Raw genomic sequence first — 24,132 nt, forward strand, 5'->3', positions numbered from 1 at the left:
TGTGGAGCAGGGGTGGGGATACATCCGAATGGCTCAGATACCGCTCCATGAAGAGGTATAGGTAGCTGTAGATACACTTTGACCTATAAGCCCAAGAAGGGCCTACAGTATACAGAGACTGTAAGGGTCGTGATCTGAAGCTATGAAATAATGGAATGTGACTGCTTTTAAACCAGCGCCTCTCCTGGGCACTGGCTGTGTCTGGTACTGCGGCTCATCTTTATTCATATAGATGAATGAGCTGTAATACACAACAACGGACAAGAGTGGCGCTATTCCACCAATAAGCACGAAGTGTGAGCTTGCTCACCTCTTTTACGCTGGTTGCACCTTAGATGGCGGTTGGCCAAATCCACCAATTTTGCGGCATGTCAATGGACACAAGGATCAGGCGTGTTGAATTTCAAATGAGAACACAGGCATGCTCAGCCGAGCCACGAGTAGGCATTTGTATGGCAGGGTCGGGGGTGATAGCTGTGGGCTGATGTGGGCCATGTTAGGTGTATGGTCAGTCTTACAATCTATCTAAGGGTGACCCCCGTCATCACTACGTCAATGTTCAGCTCTTTAACTAAGCCTTGAGACATGACTTGGATATTAAGTAAGCCAGCATCTCATCTGCAGACAGCTGTTTCAGGGTGATTGCCCCTCATCAGTGCAGAGCAGAGTGTCCTGGCTTGCTGGGTGAGAGGCCTGTCAGGGTTAGGGGGTCACTATCTTTCCTTAGGGAGAGAGCACCTTAATCAGCGTGAGGAGACTTATAGGCCATACATGCTCCTCTGGAATTCTGGGAGGAAAGGGATGCAAATGAGCTCTTAACAAGCTGTGTTAATAGCTTCATGCATTCCCCATGTAATACCAATTCTGGAGCATCTAGTCTTATGACTCTATGTTGTGCCGTTCCTTTATTATTTCTACTAGAAGTTATGACTGAATTGCCATTAGCCTTCAGTAAGGGTACAGAGGGAGGTAACCAGTTGGGGGCGTGTACCTCAAAAGTCTGAAAATGGCTGTACTGATTGGCTAGAGTGAGTCTGTGCGGGGACACACCCCCAACTGGTTACCTCCCTCTGTACCCTTACTGCAGACTGCTAGCAATTCATTCATAACTTCTAGTGCAAATAATAAAGCAACGGCACAACATAGAGACATAAGAATAGATGCTCCAGAACTGTTATTATGTGGGGAATGCATTAAGCTATTAAACCAGACATGTCAGGAGCGGTGAAAGGTCCCCCTTAATGATCGCAGCAGTGATCATTCATCCCTATACAGAAGTGATGATTGCTGCCTGTAAATGCAGCTGAAGGAGCGGACAAGGATCAGGACTGAACAGTTTGACTCCAATCACTGCCCTGTGTCCCAGACAGTGAAACAGGACCATTAGGCCTCATGCACACGGCCGTGTGTATTTTCCAAAAAATCCGGATGGCGTTCGTGTGCATTCTGTATTTTGCGGAACGGAACAGACGGCCCCTAATAGAACAGTCTTATCCTTACCCGTAATGCGGACAATAATAGGACATCTTCTATTTTATTTATTTTTTTGCAGAACGGAAATATGGATTTACGCACAACATACCGCTGCAATTTATTACATAGGAATTTAACTTTTTTAATGCATCAACACTGTACAACGTGTACAAACAATCTCAATGGAAAGTGATCGGTTTAAAATAAAGTAAAAAAAAAAAGGAATAAATAAAACCGAGAAGTCCGATGAATAACAATAGATAAATAACAATATGGTGATTACACTGTATCCTCTATTAGGATCATAAGATGCTAAAGCAACGAGGGGGGTTAAACATTGGTCCACAGAGAGAGCACCTTCGAGAGAAAATAATTGGTCCCCCAATAACGGCCCAATCGAGGGGTTCGGTTTAGATCGTGTCTGTTGCCTACGTCGTGAGGAGCAGCATCTTTATTCGTGCATCCAGCTGGCGGTGTTGTTGGATCATGAACTGGCACGTACCTTTCTTTTTGAAGGGGTTGTCCGGCCTTTGGGCCTTAGGTTGGTGACGTCCAACACCCCATACCCCGGCGATCAGCTGTTTGAGTGCAGCTCCGTCGCTGGAAGTTGCTTCCGGAACTACGCAGTGCTGTCAACTGGACAGTGGCCAGAGCTTGTCACTGCAGCGCTGTAGTAGCGCGCCCACTCCACCACAAGGTTGACGGAGCTACACCCGAACAGCTTATTGGCGGGGGTGCGGGGTATCGGACCAAGTGATGGCCTATCGCTTAGTAAGGCCTGGACAACTCCTTTTAATATATATTATTATTTTTTTATCCCATCCAAAATGGATGCTAGTGTCCTATATCAGCTAGAAACGCACTGTAACGGTAAACCAGCTCCACGAGGCACGACGTTCTTGCGCTAAGCTGCAAGGATCTTCCCGCGATGCTCTTCATAATGCTGAATCATCTCCTCCATGTTCTTATCTGCATCTATCACCTGCAAGACCGAGAGAGAAGAGAAGGACTGCATGAGATGATCTCGCCGACTTAAAGCAGTGGTGTACTTAAACGTTAGACGGAATATGCCTAATGTAGATCGGGGTCGGTCTGACCAGTGGGGGGGGATTTAGTGTGGAGATTTCAGCGACTACACGTCAGTTGCATCCATTTGAATTAGGGTTGTTTTGGCGGCACCTGGATGTCTGCAAGCCCCATTCAGGTGAATGGAAATTAGGTGCAACGAAATCTGCCGCGTGTGAAGGCAGCCCTAAGAATGAAGAGGCCAATGGAGTTGATGCAATGACTCTGATCAGACGCTGTGCTGCTCTCGTCCTCTAACCTAGTGTCCTTGCCCCTAATTTAAAAGTGTTTTCCCACAAAAAAAATAGCTACATTTTTCAAACCAGAACCTGGATCTGAATATACTACAAAAATGCTATAAATCTGTATAGCCAGTGAGCTATTCAGTGAACTCTGTGTGTACAGCGCCACCTGCTGTTTGTTCTTTTTCTAAAGTCTCTGTCCAGCTCACTAAGCTGCACGCACATGTTCAGTTCCATCCTTCAACTGCCACCAGCTGCAGCAGAAAGGGCACACCCCTGAGCTGTAACAGAAAGGGCACACCCCTGAGCTGTAACAGAAAGGGCACACCCCTGAGCTGTAACAGAAAGGGCACACCCCTGAGCTGTAACAGAAAGGGCACACCCCTGAGCTGTAGCAGAAAGGGCACACCCCTGAGCTGTAGCAGAAAGGGCACACCCCTGAGCTGTAACAGAAAGGGCACACCCCTGAGCTGTAACAGAGAGGGCACACCCCTGAGCTGTAACAGAGAGGGCACACCCCTGAGCTGTAACAGAGAGGGCACACCCCTGAGCTGTAACAGAGAGGGCACACCCCTGAGCTGTAACAGAGAGGGCACACCCCTGAGCTGTAACAGAGAGGGCACACCCCTGAGCTGTAACAGAGAGGGCACACCCCTGAGCTGTAACAGAGAGGGCACACCCCTGAGCTGTAACAGAGAGGGCACACCTCTGAGCTGCCAGATTGAAATAAATCTAGCAGAGCAATAAATAGGGAGATCTCTGGGTCCATGTGAGGGACACGTCTGTTGGAGATAACAATATATTATATGAGGTCTGATTTTCATTTTTTACATAAATCATGAGAACCCCTTTAATGGTCACAAGCAGAGATCTCAAAATGGCGAATTAAAAGCAAAGTACATTAGAAAGTTGCAGAACTTTATATTGATTATTTTTTGACATTTCTGATCTTTTCTTTTAAGGAGTTTTTCCTATTAAGACAACTTGCCTCCTATGCACATGACAGGGAATAGGTGTCTGATCAGCGGGGGGCCCCCGGGGTCTGACAAGAACGGGGGGGCCATGCTCCCAGCGTGCGTACTAGCGCTCGCATATCTCCAGCAGCCCCATGGAGCTGAATGGGGTGACCACCAGTCTAAACAGGAGAGCAAGAGCCCCCAGCGGCGGACCCCTGCCAATCAGACTTATCACCTATCCTGTGGATAGGGGAGAAATTGTCTCAATGCGACAACCCCTTTAAGAGGTTATGGTTTTACTTTTACAATGAAGAGTTAAACAATTTTCCAACTTACTTTCTGTATCAATTCCTCACCATTCAAGACCACTGCTTGCTGTTATTCAGTAGGGGAAGTTCACCGCTTACTTCCAGGGTATACAACTGAAGGTTTCTACTGAATAACATGCAAGCTGAGATCTTAAAGGGTCACTCACTTTCGATATATATATAAGTTGTGATTGGTAGGAGTCTGTGGGCCCATCATGATTTCGTGCTCAGCAGCGAGTAGGGAGAGCGCCATACGTGCACGCTTCTCTCCTCTTTTTTTGGTCTCCGCACTCAGACCTCCACTGATCACAGCTTTTATAAAAGTGACGCTTAAAAAAAAAAACACACACAAGGAACTGATACATTTACGATACAGAGTGAATAGAAGCTTCCTTTGCCGAAACCGTTCTACCCCTTCGAGCAATCGGCAGGATCGGGCTCACAGAAGCGCCTGGAAGAGAACATAAACCTCTGATGAAGGCCAGTGTAATGGCACGGAATAACTTACAAGAACCGGAGCCGGCACTGGAAGCGAGCTCTGCTTAACGAGCCACTCTTCATAGAGCTCATGTATGGCGCGCAGGTAGTCCTAGAAGAAAAAGGGAAAAAAAATATAAAATGAACGCCTCGGGCCGGGACTTTCAATTTTGCTAGTATTCCCATCCATATTTAATAGCAGCCGCCTCTCATCTGTTCACACTTGAACGTTCGCTCCGTGACCACACAATTCCCGGCAGCCCCCTCGCTGAGTTTCCCCCCCACTGGTCCTCATTAGCTCCTGCCATACAATTCCCTATTATTAGGTATGGTGGAGCGTAGCGCGGTCTGTCACTCTGATCTGCGTAACACGGCGACTACCTGCTCCATTACGGCTCTCAAAAGAGCTACTGACCCCTTTTATTCAAGGCGCAGTTACCGCGCCGGCTTCTGCAGAATAATAGGACGCCTGAATTGCAGGTGCAGACCTTCCACACGCCTTTTCTAAAGAGGTTGTTCACTTTTCCCAATCGCTTCCAGGGGGGGGAACTGGGATTCAGCTAATACTGCTGTCGGTGCTGCTCCTGGCGCGGATATAGGCGATAGTCTGCAGGGACCTCTGTGGGGAAATGAAGCTGCAGATGATCAATCGTTTTGAAGGTATACCTCCGACCTAAGGCCCATACACTTAAAGGGGTTCTACAGTTCTTTTAAACTGATGATTTATCCTCTGGATAGATCATCAGCATCCGATCGGCGGGGGTCCGACACCCGGGACCCCCGCCAATCAGCTGTTTGAGAAGGCAGTGGCGCTCCAGGAGCACCGCGGCCCTCTCTCCGTTTCCCTCAGGCCCAGTGACGTCGCAACTAGTATCACTGGCCTGAGTGGGGCTAAGCTCTGTTTACTTGAATGGAGCTTAGCCGCGCCCAAGCCAGTGATACTAGTCGTGACATCCCTGGGCCTGCGGTAAACAGCGAGAAGGCCAGAGGATAGGTCATCAGTTTAAAACGGGCATCCTCAAACTGCGGCCCTCCAGCTGTTGCAAAACTACAACTCCCAGCATGCCCGAACAGCCTACAGGTATCAGCGTACAGCAGGGCATTGTGGGAGTTGAAGTTTTACAACAGCTGGAGGGCCGCAGTTTGAGGATGCCTGGTTTAAAAGAACTGCAGAGCCCCTTTGAAGAGGTATTCTGGTTACACTAAGTCAGGGATGCCAAACCTGCGGCCCTCCAGCTGTTGCAAAACTGAAACTCCCAACATGCCCTGATATTAAAGGGGTATTCTAATCCTAAAAAGAGATGCCAAAAAAAAATATATATATATATATATATATTATACAGCTCTTGGGGAGGGGGGATACATTTAAACTTTGTATATCACGTGCTGTCATGTCCGCTATACCCAAAGTACCATTCTCCTGAAACAAGACTAAGCTGCATAAAGGGTCAGCATGCTATATGGCGGTTGATGCTTCCATGCGCCATGTAATAAGATAGTGGTCACCTAGACAGGAAGTGGTACTTCCTACAGAAGACCTATAAAGAGAGATTCTATAATGGGATGTGATACTAATTAAACTATGTGCATGCAAAGTCTGGTAATTTCTTCCCCCCCCGACATACGCATTCAGCTCGGCCAAGCATGCATGTGTTCGGAAGGTGGAGAAGGGAGTAAGTCACTGCCAGATATCTCCGCCCGCAGCTCCCTAGGATTGGGCACGCGATATACAGATCAGACGCTTGGCCGGAACCCGCCAGCATCCCTGGGTTAGGGCGAAATTAAAGGGGTTGTCAGCAAATGGTATTTATCATGTAGATACAAGGCACTTACTAATGTGTTGCCTCCTTTGCTGGCTGCGTTCACTTTTCCATTACGTTATACACGGCTCGTGACCACCCTGCAATCCATCAGCGGCGGTCATGCTTGCCCACTATAGGAGAAAGCTCCGGACTATGGGAGCACGCATGACCACCCTGCAATCCGTCAGCGGTGGTCATGCTTGCCCACTATAGGAGAAAGCTCCGGACTATGGGAGCATGCATGACCACCCTGCAATCCGTCAGCGGTGGTCATGCTTGCCCACTATAGGAGAAAGCTCCGGACTATGGGAGCATGCATGACCACCCTGCAATCCATCAGCGGTGGTCATGCTTGCCCACTATAGGAGAAAGCTCCGGACTATGGGAGCACGCATGACCACCCTGCAATCCATCAGCGGTGGTCATGCTTGCCCACTATAGGAGAAAGCTCCGGACTATGGGAGCATGCATGACCACCCTGCAATCCGTCAGCGGTGGTCATGCTTGCCCACTATAGGAGAAAGCTCCGGACTATGGGAGCACGCATGACCACCCTGCAATCCGTCAGCGGTGGTCATGCTTGCCCACTATAGGAGAAAGCTCCGGACTATGGGAGCACGCATGACCACCCTGCAATCCATCAGCGGTGGTCATGCTTGCCCACTATAGGAGAAAGCTCCGGACTATGGGAGCACGCATGCGCAGCAGCTCCCGTCCCGGCCATCTCGTATCTGCCCTGCAGTGGTGGTCGTAACCCCTGGAAAGGAGTATGAGAATGTCTTACCAGTGGTATCACCCGCTCTTCCTCTCTACACCTCATCTTTAGTCTCTGGTAACAGGTTTCAGGAGATGTGCGCAGATAAACTGTAAAGGAAAGCATGGATGACAGGGTTATTAACTATTTACAGTCCCTGTTGACACATGGTGTCTGCGTGCTTCCTGCAGCGCCTGGCGGACGCACACCGACTGCAAGATGCAGAGCAAAGTTCAGCAGTTTATTTGCATACCAGGAATGCAGGACTGACGGGTTACTGTAACCTGGATGGCCTCCCGATGAGCTCCTGATCACTAAAGCGCAGTTTTACCTCCCATTGCAACTGCCCACAAGGCCTCATGCACACAAACGTATTTTGTTTCCGTGTCCGTTCCGTTTTTTTGGGGGCGGATAGGATGCGGACCCCATTCATTTCAATGGGACAGCACACCGTATGCTATCTGTAGCCTCGCAAAAAAAGATAGAACATGTCCTAATCTTGTCCATTTTGCGGCCAAGGATAGACATTGTTACAATAGCTCCGCAAAAAAAAACGGATGCCATGTGGACGTCATCTGTTCGTTTTGCAGATCCGCAATTTGCGGACCGCAAAACGCATACGGTCGTGTGCATGTAGCCTAATCAGAAGAGCAGGGGCCCCAAACCCTGCAGGCTAATGCAAAGCAGCTGCACCGCTTCACCAGAGAGGCGAGAGCCAAGCACAAGCGCCGCCACCTCTCTCCCTTGAAGTCAATGCAACAAGGAGCTGCTCTGCTTCGGTACACGGTGGTCAAGGCGTCTGTTCTCTCAAGCGGGGGTCATAAAGGTCCTTTACGGTTATTTGCTTCAGTATACCAGCACTAATGCAACCGCAGAGGCGCCGGATTATCAAATATTCTGGATTACTCACTTGGAAAGGTAGAGAACCTCTAGGACAGGGATCAGCAACCTTCGGCACTGCAGGTGTTGTGAAACTACATCTCCCATTGTGCACACTTGCTTGGCTGTTCTCTGAACTCCCACAGAAGTGAAAGGAGCCTGCTGGGAGTTGTAGTTTAACAACAGCTGGAGTGCCGAAGGTTGCTGATCCCTGCTCTAGGATAAGGGATCACCAACCTCCGGCACTCCAGCTGTTCTGAAACTACAACTCCCAGAATCCTCCCTTCACTTCTATCAGAGTTGAACAGGCGAGTAAGTGTGCATGCTGGGTGTTGTAGTTTCACAGCAGCTGAAGATGTTAAGCCATTTTCTACACACCACTGGTTGTCTCCTGTGCTTTGCTTTCTACCGCGGTTCTGTGCTGGATTACCGGATACCGGAGCTATGTGAAGAGGTGCACCAGAATGTCCGGCGTGACCCTTGACTTACCTATTAGGTCAACAGAAAGGTCGATATTCTTTGTGATCCAATTAAACCACTCGCTTAACACCACGTAATCCACTTCAGGCATCTTTCCACTGTAAAACACAGGGGGGAGGACAAGACAATGGAGAGGTCACAGGGTGAGAAGCATCAAGAGACGAGGGATTACATCAGGCATCCTCAAACCGCGGCCCTCCAGCTGTTGTAAAACTACAACTCCCACAATGCCCTGCTGTAGGCTGATACCTGTAGGCTGTTCGGGCATGCTGGGAGTTGTAGTTTTGGAACAGCTGGAGGGCCGCAGTTTGAGAATGCCTGGATTACATTCTGGCAACGCTTCACGTGACATGATACATACAGCCCCAGGGTGGATCTTCCTCTATATACTGACCGCCATGTACTTACCCTCCACCTCCCCCATTGAGCTAGTAAGGGGCAAGTAATGGATGTCTATATCTCATAAATCACCTTCCCGTCACCCCAGGACATGCAGACTTCTACAGAAGTGACTACTGAACTATTGCACTATCCTTTTAACACCAAAGACCCCTCGTGTTGCACACCCATTCATGGGTGACCTGTAGACAACCGTTCATTTTGTCCAGAATGGTCTCACGTCTATTCTGAAAGTGTCATGGTCATTGCCTCAGATGAGTGTGAAATTAATGACGCAACCCTACAAATGTCTTTACCGTTTTCTGTCTACAGCGACTATACAGACCTATGCGTCTCCATGGTAACAGACTACAAACAAACCCTGTGTAGTCTGATTCTGAAGTCGCACTTCCTTCCACCTGCCCCGCCCCCCCCCCCCCTTTGGGGCCCAAACTCAGAAGATTTTATTATCAGGGCCCCTCAACTATATTACAAAATTACATTATATACAAACCCTGTAGGAAATGGACTGAGAGCGCGATCTTAACTAACCACAGGAGCGGTAGTTGCGAAGACGTTGCTGAGGGCCCCGTTCAAAAATTTGCTGTGGGGCCCATTCCTTTCTATCCACGCCACTGGCTTCTACTATGGATTTATGCAAAGTTTGTTAAAACTACACTTCCTGCGTAAAAGGTAAAAAATACCCCAATGAGACTAGAAAAGAAGGTGTTAAAACCAATGTGACTATAACGACGTGAGCCTTTCACCCATCCATAGCGTATACCGCAACAGAAGCGATTGAGAAATACTGGAAATCCCCACGTGAAGGTTACTCAGACACTGATCACTTTGTAAAGGAACTTGCTAAATAAAAACAGAACAAAAAGATTCCTTCCATTAGAAGGAAAAGCTTGCCCTTAAAGGGGATGTCCAAGACTCACCCACCCACCCATTCAATCCCCAGCTCCATGTATGCTATTCCCATGACTGCTGCAATCAACCACTGGCCTCAGCGGCCACATTTGGTGCATGTACGCATCACCACTGAGGCCAGTGACTGGCTGCAGCGGTGATGGGAATTATCGACATGCCACCATGGCTGCAGGGATTGAACGGGTGAGTATTACTGGGCTTCTTCATGATTTAATCACTACTTTAGTCACATTTTTTTTTAAATAACCCCTTTAAAGGGACAGTTTTAGATAATACAATTCAGTTCCAGCGAATACTAGTACGGATGTAGTAGAGAAATCAATTTTTTTTTTTTTTTATGTTGGACGTAGTTTTTTTTATAAATTTTTTTAAAAAAATTCCTTGGAGGGGGGCAGCCATATTGGAGGCACGCACTTTTCTCCTGCACCGTCTATATAGACAGAGCAGCAAGGTGTGTCTGCTTTATGGCGGCTGAAAAGTCACGGTCAGAGAAGTCTGCAGGGTAATCCAATCTCCTTGTCCTCCCCCCTGGGACACCAGGAAGTGGCAAGACATCTGCATCCAGAACCTTACTTGTGTGCACACTGTCACTATCCTGCCTTACCGAGGCCTCCTGTCACCTGTCATAGAATCCTCACGATAATGAGATGACTCTGCTGGTTCTGTTCCAGTCTACACAACAAAGCTTACAAGTGAGCTACAGGAAATGACAGCCTATTGAGTGGCCATAAATTTCAGGATATGTTTTATGTGGATCGTCACATGAAAAAAAGCACATAATGAAAACCTGGTTTAAGTAATATGTTGTCTTACGGTGATACATTCCCTTTAAAGGGCATCTCTCAGTACCTATGACACTGGCTGACCTGTTACATGTGCGCTTGGCAGCTGAAGGCACCTGTGTTGGTCCCATGTTCATATGTGTCCGTATTGCTGAGAAAAATGAGGTTTTAATATATGCAAATGAGTCTCTGGGAGCAACGGGGGCGTTACCATTACACCTAGAAGCTCTGCTCTCTCTGCAACTGCCGCACCCTCTGCACAGGCCAGGCAGTGAAATCATCATCAGCGGTTGCAGAGAGAGCTGGGCCTCTCGGTGCAACGGCAACACATAATTTTTGCGGACACATATGAACACGGGACCAACACGGATGCCTTCAGCTGCCAAGCACACATGTAACAGGTCAGCCAGTGTCACAGGTACAAAACTGCTGACAGATGCCCTTTAAATGTATCTGCATGGGCTTACATTGTACTGAATGCTTTTTAACCCTACGAGGAGAGACAACGTCCATAAGACAGAAGGTAATTCATGTTCTCTATGGGTACGTATTAAGTAAATAGAGAGTTACATAGCACCCCCTGCTGGTCATTACATTCACCTTCCATTCAAAGAAGGAAAGACATGAAGATATCCGTCAGCCTGTCTCATAGACTGAATCTCTCCCTGACGAAAATCTGGGGGATGTCCTCCAGCAGGGGGTGCTCTAAAGGTGACACAGGTGCACGGCTTCTTACAGTGCACCATAGCTCTTATCAGGCACTGGCAGCAAGCAGAGATCTTGAAAATGCAAAAGAACTGAAAGACAGGGTACCGTATATCAGAAATGTGCTTTGTTTGTAGAAAGGCGGATGACCCCTTTAAGTCTATGCACAAGGAAAAAGATACTCTACCTTTTATAAAGATTTTCCACAAATATGTACTTTGCACTATGAATGGACCTCTCCATCATTTTAACCGGGGCGAGCTGCAAGGAATCACACAGGTAAGAGTCAGAGAGAGTCAGTAAACTATGATATATACCCTGCTGATAGGAAGAGTCCCCCTTTAAAAAGCAATATGCAGCATGTCTGATACCATGAGACTATGGGCTGGGTGCAGAAAGCTTCAAACTTCCATGTTTGCCCTGGGAGTCCATTATAGCAGGTTTTAAAGGGATTCTGTCACCAATCCAACAGTCTGACTAGACACATACGTAGTTGAAGTTCACCGGATTCACGCCGTTTTTATTTTGTTGATCCGCGGCATGACATTTTTATTTAATATACAAATTAGGCCTTTGGTGCAATTAAGGTGTCACCATTGCTCTTGTTGCACCTAAGCTCCAGCCCCTCCCTGGCTGCTTTGATGGACAGGGCCAAGCAGTGGCAAAGCCGAGAGGGAGGGTCTGACCAAAGAAAGGTGCAGAGCTTGGGTGCAACAAGAGCAATGGCAATGCCCTCATTGCACCAAATACCTAATATGCATCTTGGGAAAAAAAGTGTCACAACTCAGGGACGGAACCTGGGATCAAGAAAAGAAAAATAGGTTTTTAATCAGGTGAACCACAGCTATGTGTCCAGGCAAACGGCTGGATAGTGACAGATTCCCTTTAAGGGATCTATAGGCTCCGAGAATGAAGAAAACCAGCAGTGCCATCAGTGGGCAGCGCCATGCCAAGGACACTGTGAATATATCCTGTAAAGCGTCCTAATAAGGGGGATTTCACTAACAATACATCCACAGGATAGGGGATAAGCATCGGATCGCAGGGGTCTGTCTACTGGGATCTCTGGAAACCATGAAAACGAAGGTTGTGAAGTTCCCCAATAGAATGGAGTGATGGTAAGTGACCACCGCTCCACTTACCTCCGTGCAACTGCCGGAGACAGGGCGAGCGCTGCAATCTGCAGTCCTGTCCCCTCCGCTTCCGCCCAGCAGCGTTGCCGATCATGTCACCAGCCCTGTTGGGCCGCTTTAGCCGTTTTACAGCCCACCCTTTAGTGCCGGTGACGCAAAAGGGCTCACTGCTGGGCGTAAGCCGTACATCACCGGATCTCTAAAAAATGCCTTTGCCCTGCGCGATTCAGCACAAGGCAAAGGAGAGCTGCTGCGGTGCTCCTATTAGGGGGACTGCCTGGGTGAAGATGTGGGTACGTCCGGGTTCAGACAAACCCTTTAATTGTGGTCATGGGAACAGGTGGGGGAGCGGATATCCTTACCGATGGCCGGGTGTGGACATCCAACATTGTCAGCTGAACGTAGGTCTGCAGCGTTAACCCCCATCTTGTTGGATCGGTGTACATTAGGCCCTAAACAAACAAAATCTAATGAATATGGGCAAGAGTTTCAATCACAGCCAAAGAATCTAAAACAGCGTCATCAAATCAAATCAATCGGATATATATACGGTATATATATATATATACTGTATATGTTTGGCAATGTCTTCAACTTCTAAAGATCTACTGGGACAGTTTGTCAAAAAATGGCTCTTAGGTTCCCTTGAAAGTTGCAGGTTCCCTACATTAAAGTGGTTCTCGGGGCTACAGATATTGATAACCTGTCTCCAGGATAGGTCATTAATATCAGATCAGTGGGGGTCCGACACCCATCACCCCCAACAATCAGCTCTTTAGGACTGCAGCTGAGCCAGAAGCTAACAGTGTTCAAAGCAGAGGCTCCATACACGGTGTAGTTTTCGGCACTGATGTACGGTACTGAAACTCAGCTCCATTCACTTAAAGGGGTTATCCAGGATAGGCCATCAATATCATATACTGGCTAACCCATTTAAAGGGGTTTTCCCATCTCAGCCAATAGAGGGCCTATCGCTAGGATCTGCCCCAATTGTCTGATAGGTGCAGGTCCCAGAGGGACACCGAGGACGGAGCCCCAAAAGTTTGGGAAGGTGGCTATTTCCATCTGCCCCATAGAAATGAATGGGAGCGGTGGCCGTGCAAACGTGGTGCACTCCCATTCACTACTAAGGGGAGAGCGCTTGGAGGCCACCACCGGCCACCACCTTTTCCACTCCGTTCTCAGCGTAGACCGGCACCTATCAGACAATGGGGACATATCCTAGCGATATGCCCCCACTGTCTCAGATGGGAATACCCCTTTTAATGGGAGCTGAGCTGTAGTGACCAAGCACGACCACTACACAGTGCATGGCGCCGTCTTCCTACAGAACTAGTACCTAGTACAGCAGCAGCTTGAAACAGCTGATCAGCGGGGGGTGCTGGGTGTTGTTCCTCCACCGATCCAATATTGATGACCAATCCCGAAGAGAGGTCGGCGATATCTGCAGCCCAGAGAACCACTTTAAGAACAGGGAATTTTTCTAAAATAAAGGTGGGATGTGCATGCCCATGTTGCAGGAGTTGCTTCCATTTTTACCATCCTGGGTCATGTAGAGTAGAAGAACTTGGGACTTCAGCCATCCTTGTAAGGAGGAAGAATGGTGGGAGGCCGTTCACCACTCACTGCTGCCAGGGCCCTGGGGCTTTACGGGGGCAAAGGCCCTTCTGCCGCAGACGAGGCTGGTAATTTATATGGCACATGATAGGTGGGTAGTCCTGTTACAGATTTTGCATTGGGGTCAAGCTATGTGTCAGCTACCGAGCATGAAGGTTGGTCCTTATGTCCCCAGCTCCACTGTCACAATAGCAAACACACAGCTGCCATATTACACACTGGAGTGTTCCTTCTGGGGCCACAGGACCTCATGTCTGCATCCGAATGGAATGACGGACACGCGTGTGCACTGACGCTCCATTCAAATCCTATGGGACTGCCAGGGGTGCCATGTACTGTATGCAGCCTTCTTCGGCAGTCCCATATAATTTTAACAGAGTGGCAGTGCACACACTTGACTGTCAGTCCATTCAAGCGAAAGGTCAGACCCATCTTATGGACTGGAGATAAGTTGTGATTTTAGGACAGCGCCTTTAAAGGGATTGTCCACTGGACAGGAATGGTCATAACATAATTGAAGATCTTAGACAATGGGGGCATATCGCTAGGATATAGTTAAAAGGTTGAACCGGCACTCAGAACAATTGGAGATCGCGTGGAATATTATAAATGGATTTATTAATGTCATAGAATATATGTCTCTACATTAAACATGTATACATTACATAAAAATTACAACAGAGATTATAAAAATATAAAAAAGAGAGAAAGAGTATGGATATACCCAGGACCTGAATTTTGCAATAGTATGAAATCGTTGCGTCCAAGGTTCACTGTATCAAACAACTGCATCCATTTCCTCCTAATAAGGCTACATGCACACGACCGTGCCACAAACCGCGGATCCGCAAAAAACGGAAGCCGCCCGTGTGCCTTCCGCAATTTTCGGAACGGAACGGGCGGCCATTGATATGTTATATTTTTTTGCGGGGCCGCAGAACGGAGCAGTGGATGCGGACAGCCCACGGAGTGCTGTCCGCATCTTTTGCGGCCCCATTGAAGTGAATGGGTCCGCATCCGAGCCGCCAAAACGGAGGCTCAGATGCAGACCCAAACAACGGCCGTGTGCATGAGGCCTAAGGGTGATTCTCGTGGATTACAGTTAATATGGTAGAGTGAAATCCCAATGTCATATACACTGGTGTATTTTAGGTTGCAGTACTTATTACACTAACAGATGATATGGATTCAATACGGTCAAATTCCGTGCGGCGTACTGTTTCTTCAAGATAATTCAATTCATAAGATGCATCAAGTCATGAGTCGCCGTGTGTGAGTATAATTCCACTCTAAACAATGTCAATATTCCTGTTTCAACTCTCTTAAAAATCGAGACACACCATACATGTGATCCCAATAGTATAGTCGGTGAATCAGCCCACTCTGTACTCACGGTATACCTCGCTGGTCCACCTTAATCGGTGTGTGGAACGCCGCCGGAATGTGAAGCTGTGGGACGCCACCGATTAAGGTGGACCAGCGAGGTATACCGTGAGTACAGAGTGGGCTGATTCACCGACTATACTATTGGGATCACATGTATGGTGTGTCTCGATTTTTAAGAGAGTTGAAACAGGAATATTGACATTGTTTAGAGTGGAATTATACTCACACACGGCGACTCATGACTTGATGCATCTTATGAATTGAATTATCTTGAAGAAACAGTACGCCGCACGGAATTTGACCGTATTGAATCCATATCATCTGTTAGTGTAATAAGTACTGCAACCTAAAATACACCGGTGTATATGACATTGGGATTTCACTCTACCATATTAACTGTAATCCACGAGAATCACCCTTAGGCCTCATGCACACGGCCGTTGTTTGGGTCCGCATCCGAGCCCGCCGTTTTGGCGGCTCGGATGCGGACCCATTCACTTCAATGGGGCCGCAAAAGATGCGGACAACACTCCGTGGGCTGTCCGCATCCACTGCTCCGTTCTGCGGCCCCGCAAAAAAAATATAACATGTCCTATCCGGACAAGAATAGGCAGTTATATTAATGGCCGCCCGTTCCATTCCGCAAATTGCGGAAGGCACACGGGCGGCTTCCGTTTTTTGCGGATCCGCGGCACGGTCGTGTGCATGTAGCCTTATTAGGAGGAAATGGATGCAGTTTTTTGATACAGTGAACCTTGGACGCAACGATTTCATACTATTCAGGTCCTGGGTATATCCATACTCTTTCTCTCTTTTTTATATTTTTATAATCTCTGTTGTAATTTTTATTTAATGTATACATGTTTAACCCTTTCACGACTGCAATCTGTATATATACGTGATAGCTGCACATACCCCGTGCAGCTACCACGTATATAAACGTTCTGGCAGCTCTTTAATCCAAGCGCTGCAAAGCGCTTGGATTAAAGCTTCTGCCCCTGCCCTGTATACTGTCACGGACAGCATACAGTGCAGTAATGCCGGCAAGGGACCAATCAGAGTGGCCCCTTGCCGGCAATCGATCCGATTGGTTAGTCTGTGCAGACTAACCAATCGGATCGCGGCAGTGTTAAAATTCCGGTTTCCTGCTCTGATCTGCGCTCTGCAGACCAGAGCATGAAATCAGGTAATGTGTCCTCGAGTAATACACCCCCCCCCCTGCCGATATGTGCCTCCGATCTGTGCCTCCGATCTGTGTCTGTGCCCCCCCTTGTGCCGCCTGCAGCTCAACTCCTACTAGCTGCTGAGATGTGGTCCGCCCCCTCCAGTCATTTTGTAGCCTCCCCGATCCCCTCCCTACCCATGCAGTCATTTTGTAGACTCCCCGATCCCTCCCCCCCCCCACCTTTCCAGCGCTGCCCCCCGATCCCCCTGCTGTGTGCGATGGCGGCAGCTCCATTACTGAGCCGCCGCCATCAGCAGAGAGTGTCAGCTCTATGCTGACACTCTCCTGTAACCCCATAGATGCCGCGGTTGCGGCATCCATGAGGTTAACAGAGGGAGGGAGCTCCCTCTCTCAACCATCGGGGCTGCAGCGCTGTGATTGCAGCACCCGATGGTTGCCATGGCAACCGGACGCTTTGCAAAAGCGTCCTGTTGCCATGGAAAGGTGTCCAGTGCTGCCACCTACAGGACATCTGAAAGTATTATACTTTGGAATACAAGAGCATTGCAAAGTATAGTACAACTATCAGCCCCACTGGATCTTGAAGATCCAAGAGGGAACTGATAAAAAAAAGTGAAAATAATAAAAGTGATAATAAGTAAATAAATAAATAAAAATGTAAATTAAAAAAAGAAATTGCCTTTTCCTATAAAAAAATGAAAAAATAAAATACACATATTAGGTGTCAGCGTGTCCGTAACGACTGCCTCTATAAATATATCACATGATAGACCCCGTCCGATAAACACCATAAAAATAAAATAAAAAAACAAACAGTGCCAAAAAAAGCTATTTTTGTCACCTTACATCACAAAAAGTGCAACAGCAAGCGATCAAAAAGGCTTATGACCCCCAAAATAGTACCAATCAAACCGTCAACTCGTCCCACAAAAAATGATACCCTATTTAAGACAATCACCCAAAAAATAAAAAAGTTATGGCTCTCAGACTATAGAGACACTAAAACATCTTTTTTTGGTTTCAGAAATGCTATTATTGTGTAAAACTTGAATAAATAAGAAAAAGTATACATATTAGGTATTGTCACGTCCGTAACAATCTTCTCTATAAAACTATCACATGACCTAACTCCTCAGATGAACGCTGTAAAAATAAATAAATGAAAACTGTTCCAAAACAGCCAATTTTTGGGTCACCTTGCCCCATAAAGTGTAATAATGAATGATCAAAAAATCCTATGTACCCAAAAATGGTACCAATAAAAACCTCAACACTTTCTGCAAAAAACGAGCCCCTGCACAAGATGATCGGCAGAAAAATAAAAAACATATGGCGTTCAGAAAACCAATCCAGCACAATCTGCCTTCCAAAAACCATATGGCATTTATTTCCTTCTGCGCCCTGCCGTGTGCCCGTACAGCAGTTTACGACCACATGTGGGGTGTTTATGTAAACTGCGGAATTAGGGTAATAAATATTGAGTTTTGTTTGGCTGTTAACTCTCAATGTGTTAAAGAAAAAAAAATTATAAAATGGAAAATCTGCCCAAAAAGTGAAATTTTGAAATTTCATCTCTATTTTCCTTTAATTCTTGTGGAACGCCTAAAGGGTTAACAAAGTTTGTAAAATCAGTTTTGAGTAACTTGAGGGGTGTAGTTTCTACAATGGGGTCATTTATGGGGGTTTCCACTATGTAAGCCCCACAAAGGGACTTCAGACCTGAACTGGTCCTTAAAAAGTGGGTTTTGGAAATTTTCTTAAAAATTGTAAGAATTACTTCTAAACTTCTAAGCCTTCTAACGTCCTAAAAAAATAAAATTACATTTCCAAAATGATGCCAGCATAAAGTAGACATATGGGGAATGTTAAGTAATAAATATTGTATTAGGTATCACTTTCTGTTTTAGAAGCAGAGAAATTGAAATTTGGAAAATTGTGAATTTTTAAAACTTTTTGGTAAATTTGGGATTTTTTCATAAATAAAGGTGAAATATATTGACTCAAATATATGACTATCATGAAGTACAATGTGTCACGAGAAAACAATCTCAGAATGGCTTGGATAAGTAAAAGCATTCCAAAGCTATTACCACATAAAGTGACGCATGTCAGATTTGTAAATTTTGACCTGGACACTGGGGCATCAATGACCCTTGGTCATGAAAGGGTTAATGTAGAGACATATATTTTATGACATTAATAAATCCATTTATAATATTCCACGCGATCTCCAATTGTTCTGAGTGCCGGTTCAACCTTTTAACTATTTACATACTCAAGAACTAGGGGTGTTTCTTTGACCCTGAGCACCAGTTGTGGTTATCCAGAGTGAGCCATCTGTTCAGCGTTTGCAATCGCTAGGATATGCCCCCATTGTCTGATAGGTGCGGGTCCCACCTCTGGGACCCGCACCTACAAGGAGAACGGACACGGGGAGAGTTGTGGCTGGAGGACCCCGGGTTTCCCGGGGTTCGTCCACCACCAGGCGCAGCTCCCCGCCTCTCCCATTGAAGTGAATGGGAGCACACCGCGCATGCACGGCCACCGCTCCCCTTAATTTCTATGGGGCCGACAGAAATAACCGAGCCAGCGCTCGGCTATTTTCGGCGGCTCCATAGAAATGAATGGAGGTGAGACCCGCACCTATCCTAGCGATATGCCCCCATTGTCTAAGATGGGATAACCCCTTTAAGGATCATATACCCACCTCTTTCACCCGCCCCACAACGTCCATGGCCACCCCCCAGATCTTCAGTGCCATTGCAACCATGACATCATCTTCCTGGCTACAGCGTTGATATGCCCAATCACTGGCCCCAGAAGTATATAAAACATGACCATCGAGGCTAGTGATTGGCTGCAGGAGTCAGGTATATGGAGACGTCGCTGCTGCAGCCAAACAAAGCTTGGACAGGGCGGGCGGAGTGGAAGTGGCAGGTAAGCATGTGTTATTTTAAGCCATCCAACCATCAGGACGAGCGTGCCTCCGCAGGACCTCTGCCTCCCATGAAAAGAATATGAGATCGTACAATAACTCACCAGTGGGTTGTGTCCTTGGACATTTCTCCATTTTGCCACCGGCTCTGTTAAAACCTTAAAAATAAATGAATTTATTTAACATTCGGCAAGCAGGATCCCTGCGGACGTCTCCTGGACCTCTACCATCAGTGTCAAATCTGCAACAAATGCGCAGGAAATGCCGCAGAATTTATATAGTGTTCATAATGAGGACCAAAACTGGGTCAAGGTCTATGGAGGCCCCTGGGCAAAACAGTCTCTGCAGCATCCAAATAATACCGCCATACAGTGCACAAAATAACGCCGCTACATTAGCCCAATAACTGAGCTATACAGTGACCTAATTATACCAAGACACTACCAAGCAGCTGCTGCAGCAAATATTGACGAATAGAGACCCTAAGGCAGGCATGTCCAAAGTGCGTCCCTCCAGCTGTTGCAAAACTACAACTCCCAGCATGCCCTAATAGCTGTAAGCTATCCAGGCATGCTGGGAGTTGTAGTTTTGCAACAGCTGGAGGGCCGCACTTTGGACATGCCTGCCCTAAGGCTCCATTCACACGTCCGCAATTGTGGTCCGCATCCGTTCCGCAATTGTGCGGAACGGGTGTGGACCCATTCATTCTCTATGGGGACGGTATGGATGCGGACAGCACACAGTGTGCTGTCCGCATCCGCATTTCTGGAGCGCGCCGTCGATCTTCCGGTCCGCGGCTCCAGAAAAAAATAGAGCATGTCCTATTCTTGTTCGCAATTGCGGACAAGAATAGGCATTTCTATGGGGGTGCCGGCTGGGTGTATTGCGCAATACACTACGGAACTGTAAAGGGACCCTAAGAGGGTGGAAGACCCAGGGCATTTGCTCTTTTCGTTCTTCCTATAAGGGGTTGTCCACCTTTGTTGTTCTTTGTTTCAGACCCCCCCCCCCCCATACCGCCATATAGTGTACAAAATGCATTGCCATCCATTTGGCACTAGCACAATCTCATACAGATTATATCAGCATTGTGCGGGTGCATGTAAACAGGCGTGACCACTTACAAGTCTGTGTGTGAGGATTAGGCTACATGCACACGACCGTTCCGTGTTTTGCGGTCCGCAAACTGCAGATCTGCAAAAACGGAAGCCGCCCATGTGCCTTCCGCAATTTGTGGAACGGAACGGGCGGCCTATTGTAGACATGCCTATTCTTGTCCGCAAAACGGACAAGAATAGGACATGTTATATTTTTTTTGCGGGGCCGCGTAACGGAGCAATGGATGCGGACATCACACGGAGTGCTGTCCGCATCTTTTGCGGCCCCATTGAAGTGGATGGGTCCGCACCCGAGCCGCAAAAACTGCGGCTCAGATGCGGACCCGAACTACTGTCGTGTGCATGAGGCCTTAAACGTTAGGTTCTTAAAGGGACGGTAAACACAGGTGAAAAATAAACTAAAACCCCTATAATACATAACACAAGGCACACTACTGGCCTCTACAGGACCCCCACCACTCCCATGTGTGAGCCCGCTATACGGTACATATGACCTTCCTTACCTCGAGGTTGGCAGTATTGGAGAAATATTCCAGGCAGCTCGTCTTTCCGCTCGCTATGTTGCCCTCTACACAGATCTACAAAGATTAAAAAAAAGGTTAGAGAAGAAGAAATCGGAAAGAATTTTGAGCTACATGGATGGTCGTAGCTACAGGCCCGAAGCCTGAGACGGCACTAGAATGTATATTTCTTTAAACCCCTCAACTGGCGGCGCTGCATACAAGAAAGCAGCGGACGGCAGGTACTTACCGTGCTTTTAGCTTTGTCTTTCAAACTGTTACCTAGAAAGAAGTACAAAAACAATAAGTTTTCCAATATCATAAACAGCCCCCCATGTGCCGGGCCCCTCTCAGGTAATATACTTAGCCCGCTCCCGGTCCCCGCACCACCACTGCGGCTTCTTCCTGTACATGGATGAAAACATCCGGTGTCTTTGAGAGGAGCAGCCAATGGCAGGCAGGGACGGGAATCCCTAACATGGCGGGTGACACTAGGGAGGCTCGTCCCCACCTGCCATTGGCTGTTCCCCACATCGACACCGGATGTTTTCATCCGTGTACAGGGAGAAGCAGCGGCGGCGCGGGGACCCGGAGTGGCGCAGGGAGCGGGAAGCCAGGTAAGTATATTCCCTCTGAGGGGCCCAGCCCATGGGGGGGGGGGGCTGTTTATGATATTGGATAACCCCTTTAAGATTATTTAGAGGTAATTGTGACACTCTCCCTGACCGCAGTATTTTTGCTAACTGGAAACATACTGTATCTGGGAATGAGCCGCGAGTCTGATTAATTAAAGGGGTTGTCCGCTTTTTTTTTTTTAATGTTCCTCAGGATGGGTCATCAATATCAGATCGGCGGAGGGGCGACACATCAGTGGTTTTCACCGACCGTGAGTAAATGGAAAAACCACAGAGACATGCACCACTTTGGTCCAAACACTCCTATTGTAGTCTAGGGGGTCCGCAATGCGGATGGCGTCCATTTTCTGTCAGTGATTTTCAAGGACCACTGGTAGGAGACGCTCTGACAATTTTTAAGTGCAAAAAACGGACACCAGGACCAAACACGGATGAGCCGCTGACCATCTTCTCATAGATGTCATCACAGACATTTGAAATAGGCCTAAGGCCTCATGCACATGACCGTATCCGCTTTGCAGATACGCAAAATGCAGATGCAGGTCATGTGCCGTCCACATTTTTTCTGCGGACCCACTGACTTCAACGGGTGTAAAAATACGCTTCAAACTAAGGCCCCTTTCACATGGGCGAGTATTCCACGCGGGTGCAATGCGTGATGCGAACGCATTGCGCCCGCACCGAATCCTGACTCCATTTCAATGGGTCTGTGTACATGAGCACTGTTTTTCACACATCACTTGTGCGTTGCGTGAAAATCTCAGCATGTTCTATATTCTGCGTTTTTCATGCAACACTGGCCCCATAAAAGTGAATGGGGCTGCATGAAAATCGCATCGCATCTGCAAGCAAGTGCGGGTGCGATGCATTTTTCACGGATAGTTGCTAAGAGATGTTGTTTGTAAACCTTTAATGCGCATTTCACCTGCGCGATAAAAACTGAACAACTGAATGCAATCGCAGACAAAACTGACTGAACTTGCTTGCGAAATCACGCATTTTTAACTGAACGCATCCAGACCTAATCCGTATCACTTGTCTGCAAGGGGCCTAAGGCTCCATTCGTATTGCTGTAATGGAGACTGGATGTGGACTTATTCACTTCAATGGGGCCACAAAAGATGCGGACAGCACACAGTATGCCCAGTCCGTGGCACCGCAAAAAACATAGAACATGTTTTGCAGACAAGAATAGACACTGTTACAACGGGTCCGAAAAAAACGGTTTATTCCACACGGACGTCATCTGTATTTTTTTGCAGATCCACGTTTTACAGACCACAAAAAACATACGTCGTGTGATTGCACCCCAAGCCACCCGATGGTATAGCGTCAGGAAACCAACTGTCTCTGGACCAGATTCATCCGGCCTGAGCCCCTGTGATAAATCTGGTGCCGGGATTTACGCCATCCGATTAATAAATCTGGGCCACAGTGTGCAAATATTGCCAGAAAAATCGGCACAAAAACAATAGGTGGCCAAAATAAAAGTGGTAAAAAAAAAATTGACTAAATTCACATGGAAAATTGGTGATGGACTCTGACGGATAGGACGGGGCGACCTCGTCTGTGACACCCATCCCGTGACCAAGCATTGCTGTGCAAGCGCTGCAGCCATTGAACTGAATGGGTAACTTTCAAGTTGCTATGACCACCACCCCAGCATCCCCAAAAATGTCAACACTGCATTATTCTTTGTGATTCTGGGGTCCATGGCCCTATTCTGTGCAATGGCTGCAATGCTACACCACCATCTTTGATTGGGGCCCACAGCAACCAATCAGATCTCAGCTCTCATTTATCACATGCTTCTTTAAAATTGAAAGCAGCGTTCTTGTTGGTTGCTATAGGCAACGCGGCCTTTCCTTTCCCCTGGCGCTGCCCAGCACTGCAGTCTGGAGCAGCGCACCTGTCGAGGTGTGTGTATAGGGCGTACAGGGGGCTGCGGTATTTTACCTTGACTATCGCTGTGAAATAACAGGCTCATGACGGGACAGACCCGGGCTGGGGGCCGCTGTATCACAAGCCGTAACCTGCCGCACAGCCGAGCCGCTGCTGAGAATGACATGCCCGGTAACGAGGCCTACACATGGCGGAACACATCCGGCTTCTCCTCAGAAACTCCTCCGACATCGTCACAGCCGGCGGGGAGGGGACCTGAGTGTCAGCCCGGCCCCGGTGTGTGACTGCTGGAGTGGGGCTGGGGCCCCTAGTAGGAGCCTGTGGAGGGGGCCAGCTGCTAGAAAGGAGCTGGGGCCCCTAGTAGGAGCCTGTGGAGGGGGCCAGCTGCTAGAATGGGGCTGGGGCCCCTAGTAGGAGCCTGTGGAGGGGGCTAGCTGCTAGAATGAGGCCGGGGCCCCTAGTAGAAGTCTGTGGAGGGGGCTAGCT

General features: G+C 47.8%; 1 protein-coding gene across 1 annotated transcript; it reads right to left on the reverse strand.

Annotated features, from left to right (window-relative positions):
• Positions 1–1,520: 1,520 nt before the first annotated feature.
• Positions 1,521–23,894, reverse strand: TK2 (thymidine kinase 2). Its single transcript, XM_044270618.1, has 10 exons — positions 23,701–23,894; positions 21,360–21,391; positions 21,113–21,187; positions 19,596–19,649; positions 12,730–12,819; positions 11,422–11,495; positions 8,446–8,534; positions 7,108–7,187; positions 4,553–4,633; positions 1,521–2,455 (listed from the first exon to the last, which is right to left on the reverse strand). Exons 1-10 carry the CDS (start codon positions 23,810–23,812, stop codon positions 2,378–2,380), a joined length of 765 nt encoding a protein of 254 aa, XP_044126553.1. The 5' UTR covers positions 23,813–23,894; the 3' UTR covers positions 1,521–2,377.
• Positions 23,895–24,132: the final 238 nt, after the last annotated feature.

Source organism: Bufo gargarizans, chromosome 10 (assembly GCF_014858855.1).
Source record: "Bufo gargarizans isolate SCDJY-AF-19 chromosome 10, ASM1485885v1, whole genome shotgun sequence".
Lineage (NCBI taxonomy): Eukaryota > Metazoa > Chordata > Amphibia > Anura > Bufonidae > Bufo > Bufo gargarizans.